General features: G+C 42.3%; 1 protein-coding gene and 1 long non-coding RNA gene across 2 annotated transcripts; both read right to left on the bottom strand.

Moving 5' to 3' along the window:
• Positions 1-501: 501 nt before the first annotated feature.
• On the bottom strand, positions 502-5,626 carry LOC129847576 (protein transport protein Sec61 subunit alpha). The gene is made up of 12 exons (XM_055915326.1): positions 5,502-5,626; positions 4,568-4,635; positions 4,377-4,442; positions 4,190-4,268; positions 3,791-3,922; positions 3,561-3,670; positions 3,198-3,351; positions 2,842-3,002; positions 2,441-2,638; positions 2,111-2,302; positions 1,882-1,958; positions 502-1,745 (listed from the first exon to the last, which is right to left on the bottom strand). The coding sequence occupies exons 1-12, from the start codon at positions 5,506-5,508 to the stop codon at positions 1,559-1,561; spliced, it is 1,431 nt and encodes a 476-aa protein (XP_055771301.1). The 5' UTR covers positions 5,509-5,626; the 3' UTR covers positions 502-1,558.
• Positions 5,627-13,021: 7,395 nt separating this feature from the next.
• Positions 13,022-16,818, bottom strand: LOC129834646 (uncharacterized). The gene is made up of 4 exons (XR_008756287.1): positions 15,777-16,818; positions 14,277-14,398; positions 14,073-14,192; positions 13,022-13,961 (listed from the first exon to the last, which is right to left on the bottom strand). It is a non-coding gene; the product is annotated as an uncharacterized LOC129834646 (long non-coding RNA).
• Positions 16,819-26,152: the final 9,334 nt, after the last annotated feature.

The raw sequence follows: 26,152 nt of genomic DNA, 5'->3' as shown, positions 1-26,152 counted from the left end.
AAAAGGCGCGGCCCTTGCAGAGCAAGGAAGATCTCAGAGCGAGTGACGTCAACCGATTGAAACGCTATTAGCGCGCACCCCGCTAACAAGCTAGCCAATTTCACATCGGTTACACCTCCATGCAGAGCCTCAACACCAAGCATAAATCGGCTTTAAGGGACAGTAGCTAGATACATTAAAGCAAGTTGGTTTACACCGTAGACCATGAGTTTACACTTCTAGATATTGGAAAGTTATTTTCATCATGTGACACAAAGCTACTTTGCTCTAAGTGTGTTGTGATGGATTTATCCAGACAATAATTCAAGTTGTTAGTGTAATCTTTACAAAGAAAAAACTACTTTTCCCTAAAATGAGTTTTTATTAAGAAAGATCTTTTTTTCCCGGAATACATTTGTTCTGACAGCATACTATTATTTAATTTTTTTACATATTAAAAAAACGTATTTTACACTGTTGATGGATTCAATGCATGGCATATATACAGAAAACCAAAATCCATGACATGTGAAAGTGTTTTTAATAGTCATGCTCAAAGCAGACAAAAACACCAAAAAAATCTTTCCTCACCCAATCTTACCCAACAAAGTGGGCAACAGGTATGAACGTGGCATATATACGATTACCTCTCCCTAAACGCACGCCCAGTTTCAACATTAAGGACCTTCTGCTGAGTGGTTCACTTGATAAACTCTTCCACTGCTGCACACTTTCACATTAAACACATTTGTTTTTGACAAAGCTGGACCACACAGAGCCCTACACTCTACCTGATCCTATATTGGATACCTGCTTTAAAACAGTCACGCCTGGCAGACAAACATGGCTATGTTCTGAATAGTTCTGAGCCTGGTCCAAAACTTCCTTTGCTACTCAGTGAAATGAGTGGCCATCAGGTCAACACCCCAGATAAAGATTGTACCATGGAGCCCAGCTATGAAGGTATACTGTACACTCATACTCATCTATATCCTCCAGGTAATAGAGATGATGGAAATTAAGCAGAAAAACAAAGTGTTCCTATGTATACTGTGTTGGGTTGTATGAAAGAAGTCCAGTAATAGAGGGACAGCCCTCATCCCAGTGTAGTACACATGACTGCGTACATGAGCCACGGGGCTCTTCTCTCAGTCTGAAAAGGAACCCCCCCCCCCGTGGATCAGACCATTTTATACAGATATGAAACTCTTCAGATGATGACTGAGGACGCTAACCAGTCCCAGGCATCAGGCAAACTGAGTTGAGCGATTGATCTATGTGTTATGACTAAAAGGGGGAGCAGGCCAAGGGTTGTGAATGTCAGGATGTAGTCAGTCCCACCACTTTGCTACACAAACCATTCTGTTCGAGCTGAACCTTCTATAGGCCATGTCAGGGGGAGATGCCAGAAAGCCCTCGGGAAATGACACAGATTAATTATGCAGATTTTAAAAAATCTAAATGGACATAAATTATGGGAATAATAATAATAGATGGAGATTTGGTGGGACTTGGTCTGATCTGTCCATGTGCATTAAGAGGGTCGTTTCGTCACAGGTGTTGGCAGCCAGGTGTCTGTCTAGAAGAGCAGGGCTCCCATGCTGCCCATTTCACTCTGCTCCTTGACAAAGATCTCAAAGTACTGGTAGATGATGGTGACGGCCAGCAGGATACCCGTTCCCGAGCCAATAGCACCCAGGAAGTCCGCCATGACAGAAAGGCCGCCGATACAGAGACCACCAAAGGCAGCTGCTGTGGGGATGTACCTGGAACACACAGAGTAGTAGTGCACCAATCATTACCTGAAGAAAGTTTGGAATAGTGTAATATTAAACCCTGGTAAAGCTATGATGATGTGGATTGTTATGGCTAAATGTTAGAGAGATGGCTGAGATTGTTCACCTGTTGAGTTCATGGACCATGGAGGTCTCTCTGTGTCCCCTCATAACCATCTGTTGCTCCTTTAGCTGCTTAGCCACCTGGGTGACAAAACACACTATGTTTACATAACATGTACAGGTCCTCTGACACACGCTGCCCACAAAAGCCCTTGAGTAATTTGAATTAAATCAAATTAGTTGATGAATACATAGTCTAACAAATGTACAGCACATGTGGTAGCAGGACTTACATCTTTGGCAGATGAGCCGGACACCTCGATCCAGGTCTTGGAGAAAAAGGCACAGGAGCCCAGCATGAAGCAGATGTAGATGGCAGCATGGATGGGGTCATCTAGGACCGAGCCAAACGACTCCGGGGGAGAGAAGTAGTAACAGAGCCCACCCACTGGGTAGGCACGGGCTGGACCACCTGACGACGTGTCCTACAAACACACACGTCTGGTCATTTCATATAGTCTGTGCTGCTGGATATGTGTCAAACATGACAAATGTAGTTAAATTGAGTTTAGAGTTCAGACATGGTAGATCAGGGATAAAATAAAAAAATGGTGTGTACTTACTGACCAGGTGCCCAGCAGGTTAACCAGGAAGTTACCACTGAATCGTGTGGAGAGCATCTGAGAGATCACGTACAGGTTGGACACGAGGGCAGACTGGAGGATGATTGGAATGTTGGAGGTGTAGAAGAGCTTGATGGGATAAGTGTTGTACTGGCCACGGTAACGGGCAGACTTGATGGGCAGATCCACCCTGAAGCCCTGTGGAGAGATGGGAGGAAGAGACGGACATGGTGAGATACAGTATACATTTATAAAGTCTAAATGGACATGACTAAAAAGGTGAAGAAAAAAACTACCACATTGTGTTGTTTTTTGAGTGACCAATTATCTGACAATAACAAATGTGTTCAACTCTTTTAACTGGTTTTTAGGACAGACAATGAAGAAAGAGCGTTACTGACCTGGAAGTATATGACTACACCAAAGACGAAGACAGTGGCGAGGAGGTTCATGAGGTTGGGCAGGTTCTGGCGGTAGAAGGCCTCTCTCAGGGCGCGCACCTTGTCTGTCCGCGTGGCCAGCAGGTGGAAGAGAGCAATGATAGCCCCCTCAAACTCTGTGCCTAAACACAAGACAAGATACTCAAACATCAGCCTCACATCTAGAGACCACCTGGCCATACTCCTGGGAGGTTTCAAGGCCAAGTCTGGATCTATAGGAGTCCTAGTTGGTCTTATGTGAAATTACTACTTGGAAATGAGTAAGTCTGTCCTAAATGTACACCCAGACATGGCACATCAGTTTCAATGCTCCATACCTCTGCCAGTGTTGACGGTGGTGGGGCTAAAGGCCTTCCAGACGATGGTCTCACAGATGTTGGTGGCGATGAACAAAGAGATACCAGAACCCAGACCATAACCCTTCTGCAGCAGCTCATCCAGCAGCAGCACGATCAGACCGGCCACAAACAGCTAGAGGGGGAGACAGATGGGTTAGAAAGACAGAGACAAACCACTCACACTGGAGCCCTATTTGACTTCCTTTAAATATACCTATTCTTCCTACATTCCATGAAGTAATCTGAGAGAGTTGGATTGATTCAAGAATATGATGTGAACCTTGCTCTATTTTAGGATAAGGGATAATAATATGACTCGGAGGGGTGGTGAGGAGGGCCCACCTGGATGATGATGAGAAGACAGATCCCAGCGCCCATATCGGAGGGGTCTCCATACATGCCAGTCATCACATACACGATGGCCTGACCAATGGTGATGATCATACCAAACACTGTAGGAGATGGCAAGGGGTTAAAGAATCTATGGCTTCATTCACAGTAATGCTCGTGCTTGACAGAATCAAGTCAAAGATACTCAAACTAGGAACAGGAAGTGGGGCTTGTGGTCTTACATTTCTGTGCTCCATTGAAGAGGGCCCTGTCTTTGGGGGTGTCTCCCACCTCGATAATCTTAGCCCCAGCCAGGAGCTGCATGATGAGGCCTGAGGTGACGATCGGAGAGATACCCAGCTCCATCAGTGTACCTTGATGGAGAGACCCAGGGGACGTTAACAGGAGAGCAGAGCCATAGAGATGTTCAGCCATTCATTCAAAAATAACACCATTCACACATTCAAGTCGGAGATAAAGTTATCACTCCAATTGATCAACTCAACACTATCAATTCCCACACTCAGTTACTAATTCGTTTATATGTCCCTTGATTGACTTATCAATTCACAGAGCCATTCATTTATTTACCTGTTACTCTAATTTGATGTCTCTACATTGCAATAGTGACAACAACCTACCTCTGTTGGAGGCCAGAATCACTCTCATCCAGTAGAAGGGATCTGCAGAGTCTGACGACATGATGCCAAACAGGGGAATCTGGAGGATAGATGTGACAGACATTCAGGTGTGAGGGTTTTTATTTATTTAATTCTACTCGTTTAACATGCTAGAAAATATTGTGTGAACAAAAATGCAGATATTTACCTGGCAGCACACAAGGAAAATGAAGAGAGTGATGGCTGTCCATAGTACCTTCTCTCTGAACTGGATCTGTTGAACACAACAATTACAGCGATACATGAAAGCAAAATGACAGCATTAACAACATAACACATACAGAGGTTTATAAAGTTGAAAGTAAAACGATTCTTGTCATCATGTAGTAAATACTGTACCTTTCTTTCGGGTTTCTGGATTTCAGGTAATACAGCGCAGAAGGGCTTTATTACCTCCAGGAATTTGACTAAAAAACAGACAAAGGGAGGGATGTTATTGGTTCCCCATAATAAACATAAATCAAGGGCAGTGAACCTATTTATAGGGGGACGTGGCATAGCGATACATGCATAACTAGAGGTTTGAATCTTTGGATATGAGCGAATTCACTATAAAAACAGATCGTATTACACAAAATAGTTAAATTAAACATTTTGCATACCAGCTAAAGGGTTTCAGTTAGCATTTGCTGCTTATGATATGGAGTTACTTATGTGGCAAACACTGACTGTTAGCTGTGCGTCGTCATCACTAGTCTGGTTGTCTGCTTCAAGTTTAGCTAGCTATGTTAGCATAACCCCTGCAAGATAAACCTGCAAAGTTACCGAGCTCTGAGATATCAATAATCATGTAACAATGGTAGATATCAAATAGTTATCAATGTAGCTGACTGTGCATTTAATAATACGAAGTAACTAACAAATATGTACAGCTGTTAGCTAGCTAGCTAATGTAATGTTAGCAAGTAGCTAGTTAACTAGTTATCAACTGACACTGACAGCTAACGTTAGCGAGCTAAATTAGTTAACCTTATTTAGCTAGTTAACGTTAGTATAAACGTTCGTTTATTGACAAATAACAAAGCTAACCATTTCATTGCAGTCATTGTTGTTGAAGACAGGAGTTCAAAATATGTTTTACACACGGAGTACTCGTCGTCAAACTAAATGTTAGCTAGCTAAATGCTTGCTAGCTAACGTTACAATGAAAATGGCCTCCATAAATAGATCCAATCATAGAAAAATCTCATTGCTTGTATCTGATTCAAATGTTTCCTGTTTATGTGAAATCGTCCTTTAGCTAACTAGCTACTTCATTCTAGGGGATACTCACTGCCCATGTTGATGTCCCAAGCGTTACGTTCTTAGTGTATGGTCCCTGTGGATCAGACAGTGGGTCTCTCCAGTTTTCGTTCTGACTACGGGCGAAAAGCTCTGCGCTTGGAAAGAAAGCACTTTAGAGACACGTCACCACTACACAGGCGCTTCAACACGTCAGTTCAACAGAAAGTGGGTGTATCTTTAGTTTCTAGAGTTAAAAGTAAACTGAAAACTATGCGGTAGGGTCAATATTTTTCTTCTGTCTGCCCAGGTCATTGTAGCACTGTACTGGCCCTCAATGCATATGGCTAGATGTGTGTCGGTCAGCTTTTTCATAACCCCACTGTCTCCATGAAAAATGTGATGACTTTGATAGATTCTTATTATGACGAAGAGACATAAAATACAAACATTGACACGCTGTTGGCATTAAACAATAAAGAGATTACTTCCTGCAAACAAATGTAAGCGAATGGGCACATAACCCATTCAAACCGTGCTGCATTATGGGGCTACATTTTTTTCGACTTGCAACTACATGTCCACTGCACGAGCTTTACAAAAATAATGTGATCAAAGGTCATCAAGTTTTGACTGCAGTCGACTGCCAGTTTCTGCAGTTGATCTTCACTAACTTCATCCTGCAGCCATTACCTGCATTGTGGGAGGTTCTATTGTCAACCGATCATTAGAGTGTGAACCGTGGAACCAACTTTGCCTTTGAGTTGAGTTTGAGTTTGAGTTTGAGTTTATTTTTACAGGGACAGTGCACATTAATCAACGTTTCAGTAAAAGTGCTGGTTTTAGCCAGCCGGCTAATTTTCAACCGCAGTCCCTGGGCAGGTTATTTCATGTATGTATACAGTCTTTCTCACCAATTGATTGTACAATTTACACATGTATATTTTCAGTTTATGATTGTGTTATATGGGGGTTGGCGACATGTTTATTTTGACATAATAAAGAAAAACTTGTATAAACAATGGGAACACTGCCTCAGATCCCTAAAAAGTTCTACAGCTGCACCATCGACAGCATCCTGACTGGTTGCATCACCGGCTGGCATGGCAACTGCTCGGCAACCGACCTCAAGGCGCTACAGGGGGTAGTGCGTACAGCCCAGTACATCACTGGGGCCAAGCTTCCTACCATCCAGGACCTCTTTACCAGGCGGTGTCAGAGGAAGGACCTAAAAATTGTCAGACTTCAGCCACCCTAGTCATAGACTGTTCTCTTTAATACCGCATGGCAAGCAGTACCGGAGCGCCAAATCTAGGTCCATAAGGCTCCCTTAACAGCTTTTAACCCCCAAGCCATAAGACTGCTGAACAGTTCATCAAATGGCTACCCAGACTATTTGCATTGACCCGCGCTTTTTTTTACACTGCTGCTACTTGCTGTTTATTATCTATTCATAGTCACTTTACACCTACCAACATATACATATAACCTCAATTACCACTACTATCTTCTACCCCCGCACATTGATTCGGTATCAGTACCCTCTGTATATAGCCTCGTTATTGTTATTTTATTGTGTTAATTTTTTTACTTTAGTTTATTGCGTACATATTTTCTTAACTCTTATTTTTCTTGAAACTGCATTGTTGGTTAAGGGCTTGTAAGTAAGCATTTCACAGTAAGGTCTACACCTGTTGTATTCAGCGCATGTGACAAGTCAAAGTTGATTTGATGTTGCACCGAGCCTAACTGTTGGAAAACCACATCAGTGTCTGACTTTCGGCTGTCGCAGATGCATCTCCCCCGGCTTCACTCCTCGACTTTCATCTACAGTCGGTTGCTTTTGCCTTACCAGTCAAACGAGCCCAATGGCCTGGTGCAAGAGTATCAAAACCTTAATGTATCATGGGTAAATTCTGACTGACTGACTGACTGATCTACAAATCATAATGAGTAGTTATTTATGATGCAAAGTTATTTGTAGATCAGTCAGTCAATCGGCAGTCTCCTGCACTGTCCTCTGCAATGTCGAAGAAGCCCAATCACTAGCCGTGTTCGAGAGGATCAAAAACATAATGTATCATGGGTAAATTGTGACTGACTGACTGATCTACAAATAATAATGAATAGTTATTTATGCTGCAAGATCAGTCACTCGGCATTTGCCTGCACTATCGGCTGCAATGCCGAACAAGCCCACTGTATTTCAATGAAGCACTCAGTTATGGGGAATTAAACGGGTCTGTTCATTCGAGTGTACTTCAGCAAATTTGTTTTGTCTGGCAACAATCAGCTGGGGGGTTGCTTTTCTGAGAGCCTCAGAGTAGTCATCAAAGTCACCAACAGGCAACAGAACCACTCTTCCATCCTCATTATTACAGCAGTACATATTTTTTTCAATTTTCCCCCCCACCTTTATTTAACCAGGTAGGCCAGTTGAGAACATGTTCTCATTTACAACTGTGACCTGGCCAAGATAAAGCAAAGCAGTGCTACAAAAACAACAACACAGAGTTAACCATGGGATAAACAAACTTACAGTCAATAACACAATAGAAAAATCTGTAAAATGTAGATGAGTAAGGAGGTAAGGCAATAAATAGGCCATGGAGGCGAAATCATTACAATTTAGCATTAACACTGGAGTGATAGATGTGCAGATGATGATGTGCAAGTAGAGATACTAGGGTGCAAAAATAGCAAGAGGATAAGTAACAATATGGGGATGAGGTAGTTGGGTGTGCTATTTACAGATTGACTGTGTACAGGTACAGTAATCGGTAAGCTGCTCTGACAGCTGATGCTTAAAGTTAGTGAGGGAGTCATAAGACTTCAGCTTCAGTGATTTTTGCAATCCGCTCCAGTCATTGGCAGCAGAGAACTGGAAGGAAAGGCAGCCAAAGAAAGTGTTGGCTTTGAGAGTGACCAGTGAAATATACCTGCTGGAGCGCGTGCTACGGGTGGGTGTTGCTATGGTGACCAGTGAGCCGAGATAAGGCGGGGTTTTACCTAGCATAGACTTATAGATGACCTGGAGCCAGTGGGTTTGGCGACGAATATGTAGTGAGGGTCAGCCAACGAGAGCATACAGGTCGCAGTGGTGGGTAGTATATGGAGCTTTGGTGACAAAACGGATGGCACTGTGATAGACTACATCCAATTTGCTGAGTAGCGTGTTAGAGGCTATCTTGTAAATGACATCGGCGAAGTCAAGGATCGGTAGGATAGTCAGTTCTACGAGGGTATGTTTGGGAGCATGAGTGAAGGAGGCTTTGTTGCGAAATAGGAAGCCGATTCTAGATTTAATTTTGGATTGGAGATGCTTAATGTGAGTCTGGAAGGAGAGTTTACAGTCTAACCAGACACCTAGGTATTTGTAGTTTGTTAGAACGATAGAGTCCTGTCCTCCCAGGCTGCCGGTCTGGTCTAAGATCAGGGCCATGTAGTGGAATACTGGTGAGGTTTTAATGGGTGTAGGGTTAGTTGGTAGGGCAATTTTTCTTCCCTTTTCCCCTTCCTTTTTTGTGTCTCAAAGTGTAATGAATTCACACTCCAGAACAGTTGGTGGAAACACAGGGCTAGATAAGATATATAGATGAATAACGAGCCTCACTTTCCAGTACAGTAGGTGGCGCTGTGTGCACCTTTCAGTTGGTTGCGATCCGCCATCACAAATGTAAAGAATAACAAGAACAATGGGAACAAATGAGTCATAGCCCACCAGCAAGAAGGTGGGCAGGGCCAAGCATGAGCTAGCGAGATCCTTTTGGCGCGTTCTAGCATACATCTGCATATTTCTGTTAGAGAACGCCTCCTCTTTAAAATGCATGTGTGCAATAACTCATTTTGCCTTGACACTCCTTTTAAACAATGTGAATTTTTGCAAAGTGTAATGTCTACAAAACTTAGTCCACTCTGTTCATAACAGATTCTTGTTTTGGAACAAAAAACTATTGAGAAAATGTGCAGAATGTCGGCCAAAATCCATCTTGTTCTATCTTCTCCCACTGCCGGCCAGTGGGCTTCCTCTCTCTTCCATATCTGGTAGTGAGTGGAAACGCTAAGAGGATGCTTCACATTTATACATCTGGTGTTATACATCTGGTGAAATATCTGTCTCATTGTTCTATCTGTGACTAATCCATTGTTAGTTAGCTCAATGTTCTTGTTCTATCTGTGACCACAAGCTAGTGAGCTCAGTGCAACAAACACTTAATTGAAGAATTCCAACTTTTGACCAATCACCAACGAAGGGGTGTAGACTTCGGCTACCGAACTTCGGCTTGCCTCAGGAAAAATGTGTGCAGGAACATTCGAATAAATCGTATTATTTTTAAAATAAAATATACAGAAAAAACAGTATACATACAAGAAGTATACAAACAGACAATGATAACATATGCTAGGGGGTACAACAAACTACAGATTATACAAAGTCCCTAAAAGATACACACATATAAATTGTTTTAAAAGCTTTCTTAATAGAAGAATGTAGAATGTTCTTAACGTACTGTTCGAATTCCTTATAGAAAACACGGAGGAGTGTTTTTTTATTCATTTGTGAATTTACATTTATGAATATTACATTTTGCCATTAGCACAATTAGATTGATGAGGTTAAATTGTTTTTCTTTATCCTTATTATATTTAAGGAAACTGAGCAGCACATTCTCCCATAAAAATCAAAAGTCATCAAGAATATTAACAATTATAAAACTATGAATATCTTGCCATAATTTCTTTACATGTAGACAATGCCAAAATAAATGCAAAACTGTTTCTGGATGCTCAACACAAAAAGTACAGTTAATGTTAATATCTTTTTTGAGTTTCTTCAGGTAATGATTCGCAGGGTAATACTTATGGATCATTCTGAAAGAGACATCTTTGACCTTGTTAACAAGCAGGTATTTGTGTTTTGAATAACCAGACTTTTTTCCAGCAGATATTATTGACAAATGTATTCCAGTAAGTTGTGACATAAGGAATAGACACAATATCCCATTGAAATAAAGCATGTATAGATCTGTTGTTCTGAGGGAGCACATCCAAAGAAACCTTTGCCGAAGACCAAAACGAGCTACAACGTCAAAATATGTCGTCATAATACACTACCGGTCAAAAGTTTTAGAACGCCTACTCATTGAAGGGGTGGGTCCTTGTCTGTGTTTTTTGGCCCAAGCAAGTCTCTTCTTATTGGTGTCCTTTAGTAGTGGTTTCTTTGCAGCAATTCAACCATGAAGGCCTGATTCACACAGTCTCCTCTGAACAGTTGATGTTGAGATGTGTCTGTTACTTGAACTCTGTGAAGCATTTATCTGGGCTGCAATCTAAGGCTGGTAACTCTAATGAACTTATCCTCTGCAGCAGAGGTAACTCTGGGTCTTCAATTCCTGTGGCGGTCTTCATGAGAGTCAGTTTCATCATAGCGCTTGATGGTTTTTGCGACTGCACTTGAAGCAACTTTCAAAGTTCTTGAAATATTCCATATTGACTCACCTTCATGTCTTAAAGTAATGATGGACTGTTGTTTCTCTTTGCTTTTTTGAGCTGTTCTTGCCATAATATGGACTTGGTCTTTTGCCAAATAGGGCTTCTGTATAACCCCCCACCTTGTAACAACACACCTGATTGGCTGAAATTAAAATTAAAAGTTAATTTGTGGAATTTCATTCCTTTTAAATGCATTTCGCATTTAAAAGGAATGAAATTCCACAAATTAACTTTTAAGAAGGTACACCTGTTAATTGAAATGCATTCCAGGTGACTACCTCATGAAGCTGGTTGAGAGAATTCCAAGAGTGTGCAAAGCTGTCATCAAGGCAAAGGGTGGCTACTTTAAAGAATCTCAAATATAAAATATATTTTGATTTGTTTAACACTTTTTTGGTTACTACATGATTCCATTTGTGTTATCTCATAGTTTTGATGTCTTCACTATTATTCTGCAATGTAGAAAATAGTATATGCAAGAACTTTTTCAGGTGGTAGGCAAAAGGACGCCTTTATAGGAATCAAATCAATCAAGTACAGCAGGCCACATGTTTTCTGTCACCAGCAGGTGTCCCCATCACTCTACAATGCAAAGGGATTATGCTGTCAAATAGTACTAAATATATCCAGCAGGAGGCAGACTGGGTCTGTAATGTAATATTGTGGATCAAACAGTTGCGAAATAGGAATATGTGAAATGTGGAAATGCGTATGTAGTTGTGAAATGTGGAGTAGGTACAAACACCAAATGATACAAACAGTTGTGTGATGATTTCTTTGAATTACTTGTTATGTTCAAATGTGACAGGATATTTTAGTCAGAGAATGACCCATTTATTTTAACGGCTTGTAGTTTCCCAATATCAAGATGGATCTGGGTGAGTATGTAGTATTGTGCAATATATTGATATCATGCTACGGCTAATTGAACTGAACATTGTATTGACACGCATATTTATTGACCATTGTATTACCAGGTATATGTTGGGACATGCCTCACAAGATACGAAAGGGGCAACACTTTAACTTCTGCAGGCATTTGAACGTAAATGCAAAAATATGCACAAATACATGCCACATGTATTTGTGTCTACCTTAAACAAAAGCATTGTTTGTTCAGAGTGGTGACATAATCAGCCAGGTTAGACGTGCATCCATGTTTGAGGACGTCGGGAGATGACGTGGAAAACGGCCACTAGGGGCAACAGAGAGAGCTGTTACATTCTAGTATGTTTCGGTTTTGCTAGGGCATTATGGATAGGGATGGCGGATTGGCGTAAGCACCTGCTCCTGACCCGCGGGAGCCAGACTTGTAACAGAAATTTTAGTGACCTTATTTGACCTTTTATACTGCTTTTGAGACACAGTTGGATCCCATCTTGGGGCGCTACTTGTTGAATAATTAAAACACTAAACAATCACAATACAGTAACTATTGGTCACTCTATTATGTATTATTATTTTAATATGAATTCATTATAGAATTGTGTCAGTTATTAATGATAAACCTTTAAACTGCACTCTTCCTCTCTCTCCCCATCTCCCCATGTTTCAGCTCCAGATGACAAAACCTGCACAATCCCAGAGGGTTGCAGGGCTGCCGACTTCCTTTTGGTCACACATTTTATTTGGAGAAATATCCAATAAACCAAAGACATCGCTTTATGTGATTGTACTTTATTGCAGACATTTTCCTCAAATAAAATGGAACATACATAAAATAAACAAGTTATTACAATGTATTTACATATTCACATACTTTTATGGGTATGGGGGGGGGGGGGGGGGGCTAGAGTGAGGGAGAAGTCAGCCACCATTTCTCCTAACCATGACCTCTCCACCAACTGAGTAAGCACAACTGCATATGTCTGTTGTGGGAAATGGATAACACAATCTGTAGGCCTAAATATCTCCAACGCAAAAAATAAAATGGAGCATACATATAAAATAAACAAGTAATTACAATGTGTGTGTGTGTGTGTGTGTGTGTGTGTGTGTGTGTGTGTGTGTGTGTGTGTGTGTGTGTGTGTGTGTGTGTGTGTGTGTGTGTCATTTTTTGTTGTTGTTAGCCAACCATCTGTGGTTTTCTGCTTCATAAAAAGCTGAGGTCTGGAACTCCCTCCAGGTCATCTCTTTCGCCATTCCTTGGCCTTGGTTGCCTGATGACTCATCCTGAATTTGACATACATTCATTGTGGAGAACAAAAGTCAGTTTAGCCTGAGCGATGTGGGTGGGTAGCCAGGGAATGGCCTTGGTACATAAAAAATTATTTAGCAAACAAACATATTTGCCTGCCACTCATGGGAACCCTATACATATGTGAGGGCTGTTGGGGCCGTGTCAGCTCCAGATGACAAAACCTGCACACACTCCCAGAGGGTTGGTTGCAGGTCTGCCAACTTCCTTTTGGTCATTTATTTATTTTAATCAGAGAAATATCCAATCAACCAAACTGTTGCTTTAACTGTGAATGTACTTTATTGCACACAATCATCAAATAAAATGGAGCATACATAAAATAAACAATGTATTTACATTGTGTGTGTGTGTGTGTGTGTGTGTGTGTGTGTGTGTGTGTGTGTGTGTGTGTGTGTGTGTGTGTGTGTGTGTGTGTGTGTGTGTGTGTGTGTGTGTGTGTGTGTGTGTGTGTGTGTGTGTGAAAGTGAGAGGGAGGCATGTTTTTCAACTCAGAAAAAAGCACACAGAATTTCCTCAAACTACAAATTAAGCAATACTCTTACAATATTATCAATCACACTTTGATTGGATAGAGTAATTACGTAGCTATTGATAATGGATATGTAGGCGTAGATAACTCCAATCCTAAAATAAAATAATTAAAATGTATTTACATTGGGGATAATGTGTGTGTGTGTGTGACAGAGAGAGAGTGTGTGTGCATGTTGTGCTTTATTTTTCCTTGTCAGCCACCCATCTCTGCTTTGTCAGTTGTGATAGGCCCGGTGCATGCACTTCTGGGTGAGGCTGTCTGGGGCAGTGGTGGAGTGCATGGCAGATCTGAAAGAGAGATGCACAACGTGACAGTAAGTATACAGTTCAGCAACATGTTTGTGTGCACATCTGTTGGTGTGAGTGAGCATATGTGTATGTAATATAATTCTAAATGACCTGTATCCATCTGGGAATCCTCAAAAGATTCTTCCTTCACGGCCAGTGTAGTAGGAACCGGTGCAGCCAGTAAATTAAATACCACAGCAGAGGACTGCTGGACTGCTGGGGGTGGCAGATCTAAAAGAGAGGCATCATTTTCTTAACTGACAATAATTATACAACAAAACAGAGTGAGTGTGTATACGTGTGTGTGATAATTACCGGGACAACATCACACTGCTTCAGGTCTACAAGCCTCTGGAAGTTCCAGCGTGCCACTCCAGGCCTGGAACAGCTTTGTGGAAACACGGTTACCTGTCACCCACCGAGCCTGGTTGACAGATCTGAAAGATAGATACTATATTATTTTAACGATAAAGCCTTGACTACACACTAACCTAAATTAAGTGTGTGTGTATGTGGGGCAACCATGCAGCAGACTTAAATTTCCCAACTGATCATTGTACTTGCCCTCGCAATCTGTGGTGTGTGTGATCTGTGTTATTGTGGCTCATAAGTGTGTCAACCTGGCCACGTCCTTGTGGTAGGACATTCAGTGATTAGCTTAGGAGAAAAAAAACAGTGTACAGTAAAACGGATATCAAATATTCAGATCTGGATTGACAAGTACGCTAAATCATGTGACGTTACAAAACCTCTAGGGCTTAGTCTACAACAATTAAATAAAGGGTGCAGGACCTGAGGCCTAGGACCAGGACTTACTGGCCTGATGACTCCTGGCTATCCCTGTCCCTAGTTCACCTGGTCGTGCTGCTGATCCAGTCTGTTTCTGTCTGCAGCTATGGAACCCTGACCTGCTCAGGACTCACCGGAAGTGCTACCTTGTCCCAGACCTGCGGTTTGATCCAGTCTCTCTCTACCGGACCTGCTGCCTCAACCTCTAAACGCTCAGTTATGAAGAGCCAACTGGCATTTACTCCTGAGGTGCTGAACTAGTTCACCCTCTATAACCACTGTGATTATGAATGTTAGATTAGCTAGCATGTTAGCTATCAAAGTATCTATCCAGCAAGAATGTCGATGTCAAAAACGAAAAAAACTATTTTGAGCCATGTTGATTTGAGTAGGATAAGTCCAATCGGACTGACATAATTAACAGACTGAACGTACATTTCTGTGACTCACTAGCTAACTTTAGCTTGCCAGCTCAGTAACGGTGCTGGGTGAAGAAATGTGCACCTCTTTCTGTTTACAGTGTTCCCTATTGGAAATCAGACTAGCGTCACAAAACCAACCAGTGACAAGAAATATATTACATCCGATTTGGATTCTGAAGTGAGACTGATGCCTGAAGGAATGATTTAATCGATCAATAAATCATCTGTTATCTGAACATATGGCATTGTTCTCCCGAGCGGCGAAGCGGTCTAAAGCACTGCATCTCAGTGTTAGAGGTGTCACTACAGACACCCTGGTTTGAATCCAGGCTGTATCACAACCGGCCATTATTGAGAGTCCCATAGGGTGGCGCACAATTGGCCCAGCATCGTCCGGGTTTGGCCAATTTAGACCGTCATTGTAAATAAGAATTTGTTCTTAACTGACTTGCCTAGTTATATAAAGGTTAAAAATAATAATATCACTCTTCCTGATAGTGGTGATTAAATAATATTTTCAAAACCAGAATAAAACATTGGACTACAATAAATATGATTTTTTTTACATATACATTTTATCTGTACTGATGTTTTTTTAATCTACCTTCATGTCTTCCTGGCAGGACTGGTTTCTTTGGCCTGTTCTTGTTTGTTGTAAGACAGCCACTGCTTAAACCAGGAAGTGAAAGTGGGGGTTAATATGATACAGTTGTCAGAGAAACTGAGAGAGGAAGTGAAGGCAAGGCGTTGAGGGGTTGTGGTAGGGACAGGTGCAGTGAAGGTTAGATAGTGTGAGCATGGGGTACTTCACTTCATACACAGATACAAACACAGTCACGCAGATATGCTCGTATGAAAGCACACATGCTATCACATTTCAGGAGAAGTCCCAGATGCAGACTGTGTCGAAGTAACAAAAGTTTATTACTAGAACAGGGGGCAGGCAAAACGACAAGTCAAGGGAAGGCAGAGGTAAGTTATCCAGATCAGAGTCCGTAAGGTACAGAACGGCAGGCTCCTGGCTGGGCAGGGCAGGCAGAGGTCAATAATCCAGGGTGGTGTGACAAGGTGCAGAATGGCAGGCAGGCTCAGCGCAGGTAGAATGGTCAAAACCGGGAAAGCTAGAAAACAGGAACTAGAAACAGACAGGAGCAAGGGGGAAACCGCTGGTAGGTTTGACGAACAAAACAAACTGGCAACAGACAAACAGAGAGCACAGGTATAAATACATTGGGAATAATGGGGGAAATGGGTGACACCTATAGGGGGGTGGAGACAAGCACAAAGACAGTTGAAACAGATCAGGGTGTGACACACGCATGCTCGCTCACACGTATGTACGCATGCAGGCAGGCAGGTACGCATGCAGGCACGCACGCACGCATGCATGCGCACCACACCATGCTGTGTCTTCACCAGAAGAAAGAATCTATAAAAACAGACAGTAACAATGTGTGTGAGTGTGTGTGTGTGAGTGAGAGAGAGAGAGAGAGCAATGGGAGCAGTAATCACAAGACCGCCACAACCACAGGACTGAGCAGAGTGAGTCACTCCTCTCTTCTCTACTCTGCTGTCTTATCCTCTTCCTCTTGTTTCCTGTCTGTCTGCTGGCTCGCTGGAACACACCAGGAACAATCAAACAGCCCAGGACATGACTACTCAGATATCTCTCTCTTTCTTCTACCCGTCTTTCTATATTTTCCTTTTCTCTCTTTCCCTCCCTCCCTCTCTCTCTCTCTCTCTCTCTGATGGTGTCTCTGACTCTATTCTCCATCTTTCTCTCTGTTCTATTTTTCTCTCTCTCTTTCTCTCCCTGTGATGTAATATCCTCTGATGCTGGGTCAAACATCTTTCTCTTTTATGTATTCCAATATCTGTCTACTCATATCCGATGAAATCATGGACACTTTTACTGACAGCTATGGTTGCTTTGCGTGATGTATTGTTGTCTCTGCCTTCTTGCCCTGTGCTGTTGTCTGTGCCCAATAATGTTTGTGCCATGTCTTGTGCTGCTACGATGTTCTGCTGCTGCCATGTTATGTTGCTACCATGCTGTGTTTTCATGTGTTGCTGCCATGATATGATGCTGTCTAAGTTCTCTCTTTATGTAGTGTTGTGGTGTCTCTCTTGTCGTGATGTGTTTGTTCTATATACAGTTGAAGTCGGAAGTTTACATACACCTTAGCCAAATACATTTATACTCAGTTTTTCACAATTCCTGACATTTAATCCTAGTAACAATTCCCTGTCTTAGGTCAGTTAGGATCACCACTTATTTTAAGAATGTAAAAAGTCAGAATAATAGTAGAGAGAATAATTTATTTCAGCTTTGATTTCTTTCATCACATTCCCAGCGGGTCAGAAGTTTACATACACTCAATTAGTATTTGGTAGCATTGCCATTAAATTGTTTAACTTGGGTCAAACATTTCGGGTAGCCTTCCACAAGCTTCCCACAATAAATTGGGTGAATTTTGGCCCATTCCTCCTGACAGAGCTGGTGTAACCTAGTCAGGTTTGTAGGCCTCCTTGCTCTCACATGCTTTTTCAGTTCTGCCCACAAATTTTTTATAGGATCGAGGTCAGAGCTTTTTGATGGCCACTCCAATACCTTGACTTTGTTGTCCTTAAGCCATTTTGCCACAACTTTGGAAGCATGCTTGGGGTCATTGTCCATTTGGAAGACCCATTTGCGACCAAGCTTTAACTTCCTGACTGATGTCTTGAGATGTTGCTTCAATATATCCACATAATTTTCCTACCTCATGATGCCATCTAATAAGTGCACCAGTCCCTCCTGCAGCAAAGAACCCCCACAACATGATGCAACCACCCCTGTGCTTCACGGTTGGGATAGTGTTCTTCGGCTTGCAAGCATCCCCCTTTTTCCACCAAACATAACTATGGTCATTATGGCCAAACAGTTCCATTTTTGTTTCATCAGACCAGAGGGCATTTCTCCAAAAAATACAATCTTGTCCATGTGCAGTTGCAAACCGTAGTCTGGCTTTTTTTATTGCGGTTTTGGAGCAGTGGCTTCTTCCTTGCTGAGCGGCCTTTGAGATTTTGGCGATATAGGACTCGTTTTACTCGTATATACCGGTAGATACTTTTGTACCTGTTTCCTCCAGCATCTTCACAAGGTCCTTTGCTGTTGTTCTGGGACAGAACACGTTCTGGGACAGAACACGTCCCATTCCTGAGCGGTTATGACGGCTGATAGGCCGCTGTAGTTTATTGTGTGTACTGACATCTTCACAAGGTTTGCTGCTCTATGATTGGTTGGCCCTACCTGTAGCCTGCCTGTAGCATTTGGACCCCTGCTGTCTGTATCTACTGTAAACAGTATCATACTGTTGATTAATACAGTAAGTTACTGATAAAATTACAAAAATGGCTAACAGTGTAGTAAACATGGCTATCTGATAATAGCAGTTATCACAACAAAAGACGAGGTCTAACACAACAAAACATTTAAAAGATGTCTTACAACACAGCGCACCTGACAGAAAACAGAAAACCAGAACACAATTTGACAAAACATAACAGAAAATTGCTGCACATTTTACTGGGTGTAAATGACATCACTCAGTGGGATTTTGTCATTGTGTGTCTCATTGACAATTACTCTCACAAATCAATAATGACATCACCATAGTGTTCGTTGCCACTTACAACCTCAGCCGTTGTGTAATTTGCAGGAAACTACATTTAAATACCTACACCACCCACCTCTCAAACACTCTCTTACTTACACACACGTAGCTGAGCTGCTAAGGTGTGGGAAAGGAAGCTGTTCTCTGACCTGTAGTGGGCCATGACGCAGACAAGAGGTTCACTTAATCACTGACTGGAGATACTGTGGGTGTGCCATTTAAAGACATATTGTCCAGTCAGGCAGAGTAGAGAACCACAATATGACTCACTCACAGAGCAGAAAGTCCCTCTCTCCACCATGCGGTTACTGTATGCAGTACAGCAATGGATAACTCACTCTACTACCTCCAATATCCGCTCTTTGCATCCACTCATCCACTCACTCACAAACATGAAATGGTTCATTATTCTCTGAACACATTATACCAAATCTATACACAGCATATATAGCTATGCAAAACTCTATAAACTTTGCTCAATTGTCCAGAACAGTAGCCCATAACACCACATCGTCACACAATTACTGTAGAGACATTTATTCTTCATTCCTCAGAAAGGCTCAGGGCCTGTGTTCTGACCTGTACTATTGTGGCTCAGGTTAAATCTAATGAGTATCACACCCACTTAACCTGGGAACGTCAGCAGTATCTCTATACCATTTACTGTCTGTGGTGTTATACTGTAGATGAAGCAACAGCATAACCCAGCTGCATTAAACACAGTGCCTCAGTACTGCTGTCCCGTCCACAGTCTTAATCCAGATTATTCCAGATTACGCACACAAAACTAGAGAAAGACAGCTCCCCCAACCCCTCCAGTTCTGTCTGTGTTATTTATATAAAGCCACAGATACTCATACAGGGCTGCTGCAATAAAGAGTAGTGCATGTGTAACATCACTGATTCAAACAAAACATTTGTTGTATTATATTCATCTGAGGATTTTGAGCCCTGTCCTGTCCTTCTTTTGAGCCCTGTCCTGTCCTTCTTTTGAGCCCTGTCCTGTCCTTCTTTGAGCCCTGTCCTGTCCTTCTTTTGAGCACTGTCCTGTCCTTCTTTTGAGCCCTGTCCTGTCCATCTTTTGAGCCCTGTCCTATCCTTATTTTGAGCCCTGTCCTATCCTTCTTTTGAGCCCTGTCCTATCCTTCTTTTGAGCCCTGTCCTATCCTTGAGCCCTGTCCTATCCTTCTTTTGAGCCCTGTCCTATCCTTCTTTTGAGCCCTGTCCTGTCCTTCTTTTGAGCCCTGTCCTATCCTTCTTTTGAGCCCTGTCCTATCCTTCTTTTGAGCCCTGTCCTGTCCTTCTTTTGAGCCCTGTCCTATCCTTATTTTGAGCCCTGTCCTGTCCTTCTTTTGAGCCCTGTCCTATCCTTGAGCCCTGTCCTATCCTTATTTTGAGCCCTGTCCTATCCTTCTTTTGAGCCCTGTCCTATCCTTCTTTTGAGCCCTGTCCTATCCTTCTTTTGAGCCCTGTCCTATCCTTGAGCCCTGTCCTATCCTTCTTTTGAGCCCTGTCCTATCCTTCTTTTGAGCCCTGTCCTATCCTTATTTTGAGCCCTGTCCTGTCCTTCTTTTGAGCCCTGTCCTATCCTTCTTTTGAGCCCTGTCCTATCCTTCTTTTGAGCCCTGTCATATCCTTCTTTTGAACCCTGTCCTGTCCTTCTTTTGAGCCCTGTCCTATCCTTCTTTTGAGCCCTGTCCTGTCCTTCTTTTGAGCCCTGTCCTATCCTTCTTTTGAGCCCTGTCCTGTCCTTCTTTTGAGCCCTGTCCTGTCCTTCTTTTGAGCCCTGTCCTGTCCTTCTTTTGAGCCCTGTCCTATCCTTCTTCTGAGCCCTGTCCTATCCTTCTTTTGAGCCCTGTCCTATCCTTCTTCTGAGCCCTGTCCTATCCTTCTTTTGAGCCCTGTCCTATCCTTCTTTTGAGCCCTGTCCTGTCTTTCTTTTGAGCCCTGTCCTGTCCTTCTTTTGATCAGTCTATCCTTCACTCTGTATCAAGACAATTCATACTTTTGGCATTGAATAAGGTTATGAAACAACATTCAGCAAAGAGGAAAGAATGCAACATTGAAACACTACAACTTGAGCTGTGTTCATGTATTTGGTGTGCATGCAATACTATTGTTAGATTGTGGAATAGAACGGTCCATTCAGAGGTGCAGGTCAAATGAGGCCTCTGAAACACACGAGAGCGTTGGGTCTGGACCAATGATGAATATAAACCCTGGATTGCTGATCCTATGTATTGGCCAATGAGAGGTTTTGAAACCACCAAATTTACATGTTTTAAAAATATATACAATTGTAGTGGGGACAGTAACATTTAAAAAAATTATACTTTGAGTAAAATGTATTTATATTCGCTGAGTGTACAAAACATTAGGAATACTTGCTCTTTCCATGGCATAGACTGACCAGGTGAACGCTCTGATCCCTTTTTGATGTCACTTGATAAATCCACTTCAATCAGTGTAGATGAATGGGAGGAGACAGCTTAAAAATTATTTTTAAGCCTTGAGACAATTGAGACATGGATTGTGTATGTGTGCCATTCAGAGGATGAATGGGCAAGATAAAAGATTTAAGTACCTTTGAACGGGGTATGATAGTAGGTGCTGGGCGCAACAGTTTGAGTGTGTCAAGAACGGCAAACTCCTGGGTTTTTAACACTCAACAGTTTCCCATTTGTATCAAGAATGGTCCACTACCCAAAGGACATCCAGACAACTTGACACAACTGTGGGAAGCATCAGAGTCAACATAGGTCAGAATGGGCTAAAGGGGGTGCAACTCAATATTAGGAAGGTGTTCCTAATGTTTTATGCACTCAGTGTATATATATATTTATTTTCTGTTTAGCTCACATAATATAATTTAAAAGTATGTGTTAAGGAGTCTGTAAAAGAATAAACATGATTTTTTGTTGTTGTTGACATCAATAAATTCATTTCTATATAATGTATAATTCCTATCAGAATCCAGTCAGAGTGAGGATATTTGAATTTTGAATCACCTGCAACCTGCTTTCAGAAGGACTGCCAGGCAGGGAAGAGAGATGATCGAAAATGCCTAAATCATCTAAACTGGAACAGCCATTTCAGTAACGGGCGCAATAAATCCGACTACTAACAGAGTGGATTAGTTTAGAAAAAATGTATGTTATTCATCTTTGTGTAGCATAGGAATTAATGTAGAGGCAAAACAGATATTGAAACAAACAATTCTGAAAATCAATCTGCAATAGAGCATGCTGGGAAATACGATAATGACGGGCATGGTTTTGAGTGTTTTACTCTACACAGTGTCAAAATTACACAATCACACTCAATTCTGGTTATTAACACCAACACTTGGGATATTTCACACAACTGAGTGTTTATTGGACTATTTATACCTGAGATAGTGATTTACCTGAGTCAACACTAGAAATGTTATACTTAAAAATGTACACTAGGTAACACTGGCCAATTTGTTGTGTACCATACAATACACTGCTGGTTCACTCAGACTCTATTCTCCTACTCTCTACTCAATAAAATCACAGACAATACTCATTTGAAAGAAATACATAATGGCAAAGATATCGACTATGTCAGTACTATTTATACAATTATTATGGGAATACCAGATACATGTACAAATATTGCCATGTAGGTACAGTTTAAAATATTCTCACACCTATCTTTTTAATCTCATCAAATTAGTGGATTCGGCTATTTCAGCCACACCCATTGCTGACAGTTATATAAAATGGAGCACACAGCCATGCAATCTCCATAGACAAACATTGTCAGTAAAATGGCCTTACTGAAGAGCTCAGTGACAATTAACGTGGCACTGTCATAGGATGCCACATTTCCAACAAGTCAAATTCGTCAAAATTCTGCCCTACTAGAATTGCTCCGGTCAAATGTAAGTTCTGTTATTGTGAAGTGGAAACATATGGGAGCAACAACGGCTCAGCCGCGAAGTGGTAGACCACACAAGCTCACAGAACAGGACCACCGAGTGCTGAAGCATATAGCACGTAAAAATCGTCTGTCCTCGATTTAAACACTAACTGCCTCTGTTCCAAACTGCCTCTGGAAGCTACGTTAACACAATAACTGTTTGTTGAGAGCTTCATGAAATGGGTTTCCATGGCCAAACAGCCACACACAAGCCTAAGATCACCATACACAATGCCAAGTGTCGGCTGGAGTGGTGTAAAGCTTGCCGCAATTGGACCGTGGAGCAGTGGAAACGCGTTCTCTGGAGTGATCAATCACACTTCACCATCTGGCAGTCTGATGGACGAATCTGGGTTTGGCGGATGCCAGGAGAACACTACCTGCCTGCATGCATAGTGCCAACTGTAAAGTTTGGTGGAGGAGGAATAATGGTCTGGGGCTGTTTTTCATGGTTCAGTGCCTGACATCACTAATGCTCTTTTGGCTGAATGGTACCACACAATGACATAGGTGACCTCTTCACCTTGACACCTTGCTCAATTTAATTGAGAAACACAATGAGGTGTGCAACGTTGTAGGATCCAAGTAATAGCCTACGTCCTACCACACCATCTTCAGAGATAGCTGCGCACATGGAGATGTTTTCCTAAGTTGTCAAGGCACTTGGATGGTCACCCGTTGGCCGATAAGGTTCCACCCACAGTGCCGAGTTTTGGCCAGGTTGAATCCCGCTTCTTCAACAAAGATATACTTGTGATGGTTCACAGCAGCAGCAAGCACCATCACCCTCTAAAATATATTTTGGTTAGTTATTTTTACAGTATAATTCCAATGTGATACTGTGAATTAGCATTTGTATCAAATAGTAACAGTAATACAGTATACAGTGCTGTATCTGAACATACTCGGCCCGCAGTTGTTTCACTCGTTCGTTGTTTCTCTCTAAAGGCACCAGGTAAATGTGTTTCAGAGATACCTGGTGCCTCTTCAAAAGGCAGGCGATTGTTGGTAGGCTGATGGATGACACATTGACAAAGGTGTCATTGTTCTCCTCAATGGCGTGCTTTATTTCGGACAGCCGCATGTCATTCCTGGCCCTCACCATTTCCACTCCTGCTGGTCGGTCAGCACACGGCCATGGCCACCACCAAGGGGTCTTCTGTCAATTCTAAGGGTAGAACTGAGTATACTGTCAATAGATAATACTGTAACATGTTTTGTGAATTTACATGCATTACAACATGTAATTTACTGTAAATATAATGGTAAAGCATAATGCAGGCTTACCGGTTTTCTTGCCGAAATGTTCTCATGATGGAATTGACAGTTGATCTTTTCAGATTGGGGTGAACTAATCTGGCAGCCTCTACCATGGTAAGGCCTCTGTTTACCACATGGTCAATGACGATGGCCCGGACTTCATTAGACACAACAGTTCCCTGCCATCTGCCTCCCTTTCTCTGTTGTCCACCTCTTTAAACACACATCCATCAAAGCCATAAGCAGTGGGTAAGTGGCAGTCAAGGGCAGCTACGCTGATTGGAGCTTTAATAAGAAAGTTGTGATTAGTTCAAATGCATGGTGTGTGTTGTTACCTAGCAGAGTCTAGTTATGGTACAGTTCTACACCCTTAGAAAAAAAGGGTTCCAAAGGGGTTCTTTACGGAGTGATAAGGTTCTACCAATAACTGTTTTTATCTGAAAAAACTTTTTGGGGAGATGAGGGTTCTTTGTAAGGCAAAGGCTTCTTCTACCTATAACCTTTTTCATCCTTTTTTCAAAGAAAGGGTTATTTTACAGGTTTTTTTATCGCTTTGGTACTATTTTCACAAGTTTTTGGTAAAATTTCACAACTCTTAATACAAAACTCAAAACAGATAATCAAAAAGGCAGTTTTTTCACAACTTTAAACACATTTTCAATTGACTTAGTACAACACACCTAATCACAAAGGAACTTTTCACCAAACCTAATCAGTGTTTCATCTAGAAATATCTTTCATATAAAGTAATTGCCTTTCACAATGCAACGCTCACAAAACTTTTCCTATGATTCTCTTCTCATTTGTTTAAATACAATTGACCATCACTTAATCCAACTGCGCTGAATGGTTAATCACTTAACCGTTTGGTAAAACTATAGATTTTAAACTGGTTTGTCTACTATATATACTATATCTCTCAGCACATATCAGAGCTGCAGGCTAAGGTTAAATCTATTGGTTTCCTCTATTGTAATCGCTCCTCTTTCACCCCAGATGCCAAACTAACACTGATTCATATGACCATCCTACCCATGCGATGTGATTTATAGATCGGCAGGTAAGGGGGCTCTCGAGCGGCTGGATGTTCTTTACCATTCGGCCATCAGATTTGCCACCAATGCTCCTTACAGGACACGTCACTGCACTCGATACTCCTCTGTAAACTGGTCATCTCTGTATACCTGTCACAAGATGTTTGTACCATGTTTTGTGCTGCTACCATGTTGTGTAAGGACCGACACTGGGAGATGAGAAGCAAGTACAGGGAGTGAACATTTAATGGATAATAGACAAGAAAACAAACAGGGACAGTGTCTGGACAGGGGAAAAAGTAACAACATTAATGCTGACATGGGGAACAAACTGAGGAGCAGACCGATATAGAGGGGCAATCAACAAAGTAAAGGAGTCCAGGTGAGTCCAATGAGCGCTGATGCATGTAATGATGGTGACAGGTGTGCGTAATGAAGGGCAGAGAGGGGAAGCGGGAGCAGGCGTGACAGTACCCCCCCCTCTAGGGGCACCACCCTGCATCCCACCTGGGCGAGCCTGCCGGGCCGGCTGAGGCATGGCGTTGGACTAGCCGGCTGAGGCATAGAAGCCCGACGAGCCGGCTGAGGCGTGGGAGCCCAACGAGCCGGCTGAGGCGTGGGAGCCCGACAATCCGGCTGAGGCGTGACGTGGGATGGGAGCCTGCCGAGCCAACTGAGGCAAGGAAACCTCTCGAGCCAGCTAAGGCGTGGAAGCCCGACGAGCCAGCTGAGACACCCCTGGTTCCATCGGCGGTGGCACCAGGACCTGACGTCACCACCAAAAACAAAAAACAAGAACTCCCTGATGCGTCAGCATTCTGTAAGGAAGCAAGTACAGGGAATGAACATTTAATGGATAATAGACAAGAAACAAATAAGAACAGCGTCTGGACAGGGCAAAACGTAACGACGTCGATGTTGACACAGGGAACAAACTGAGGAGCAGACAGATATAAAGGGGCAATCAACAAAGTAAAGGAGTCCAGGTGAGTCCAATGAACGCTGATGAGTGTAATGATGGCGACAGGTGTGCGTAATGAAGTGCCCTCCAGCGCCAGAGAGAGGAAGTGGGAGCAGGCGTGACG

This window comes from Salvelinus fontinalis, chromosome 3, assembly GCF_029448725.1.
Source record: "Salvelinus fontinalis isolate EN_2023a chromosome 3, ASM2944872v1, whole genome shotgun sequence".
Lineage (NCBI taxonomy): Eukaryota > Metazoa > Chordata > Actinopteri > Salmoniformes > Salmonidae > Salvelinus > Salvelinus fontinalis.
The sequence above is the reverse complement of the archived record's forward strand: the minus strand, read 5'-3'. Positions and strand labels throughout refer to the sequence as shown.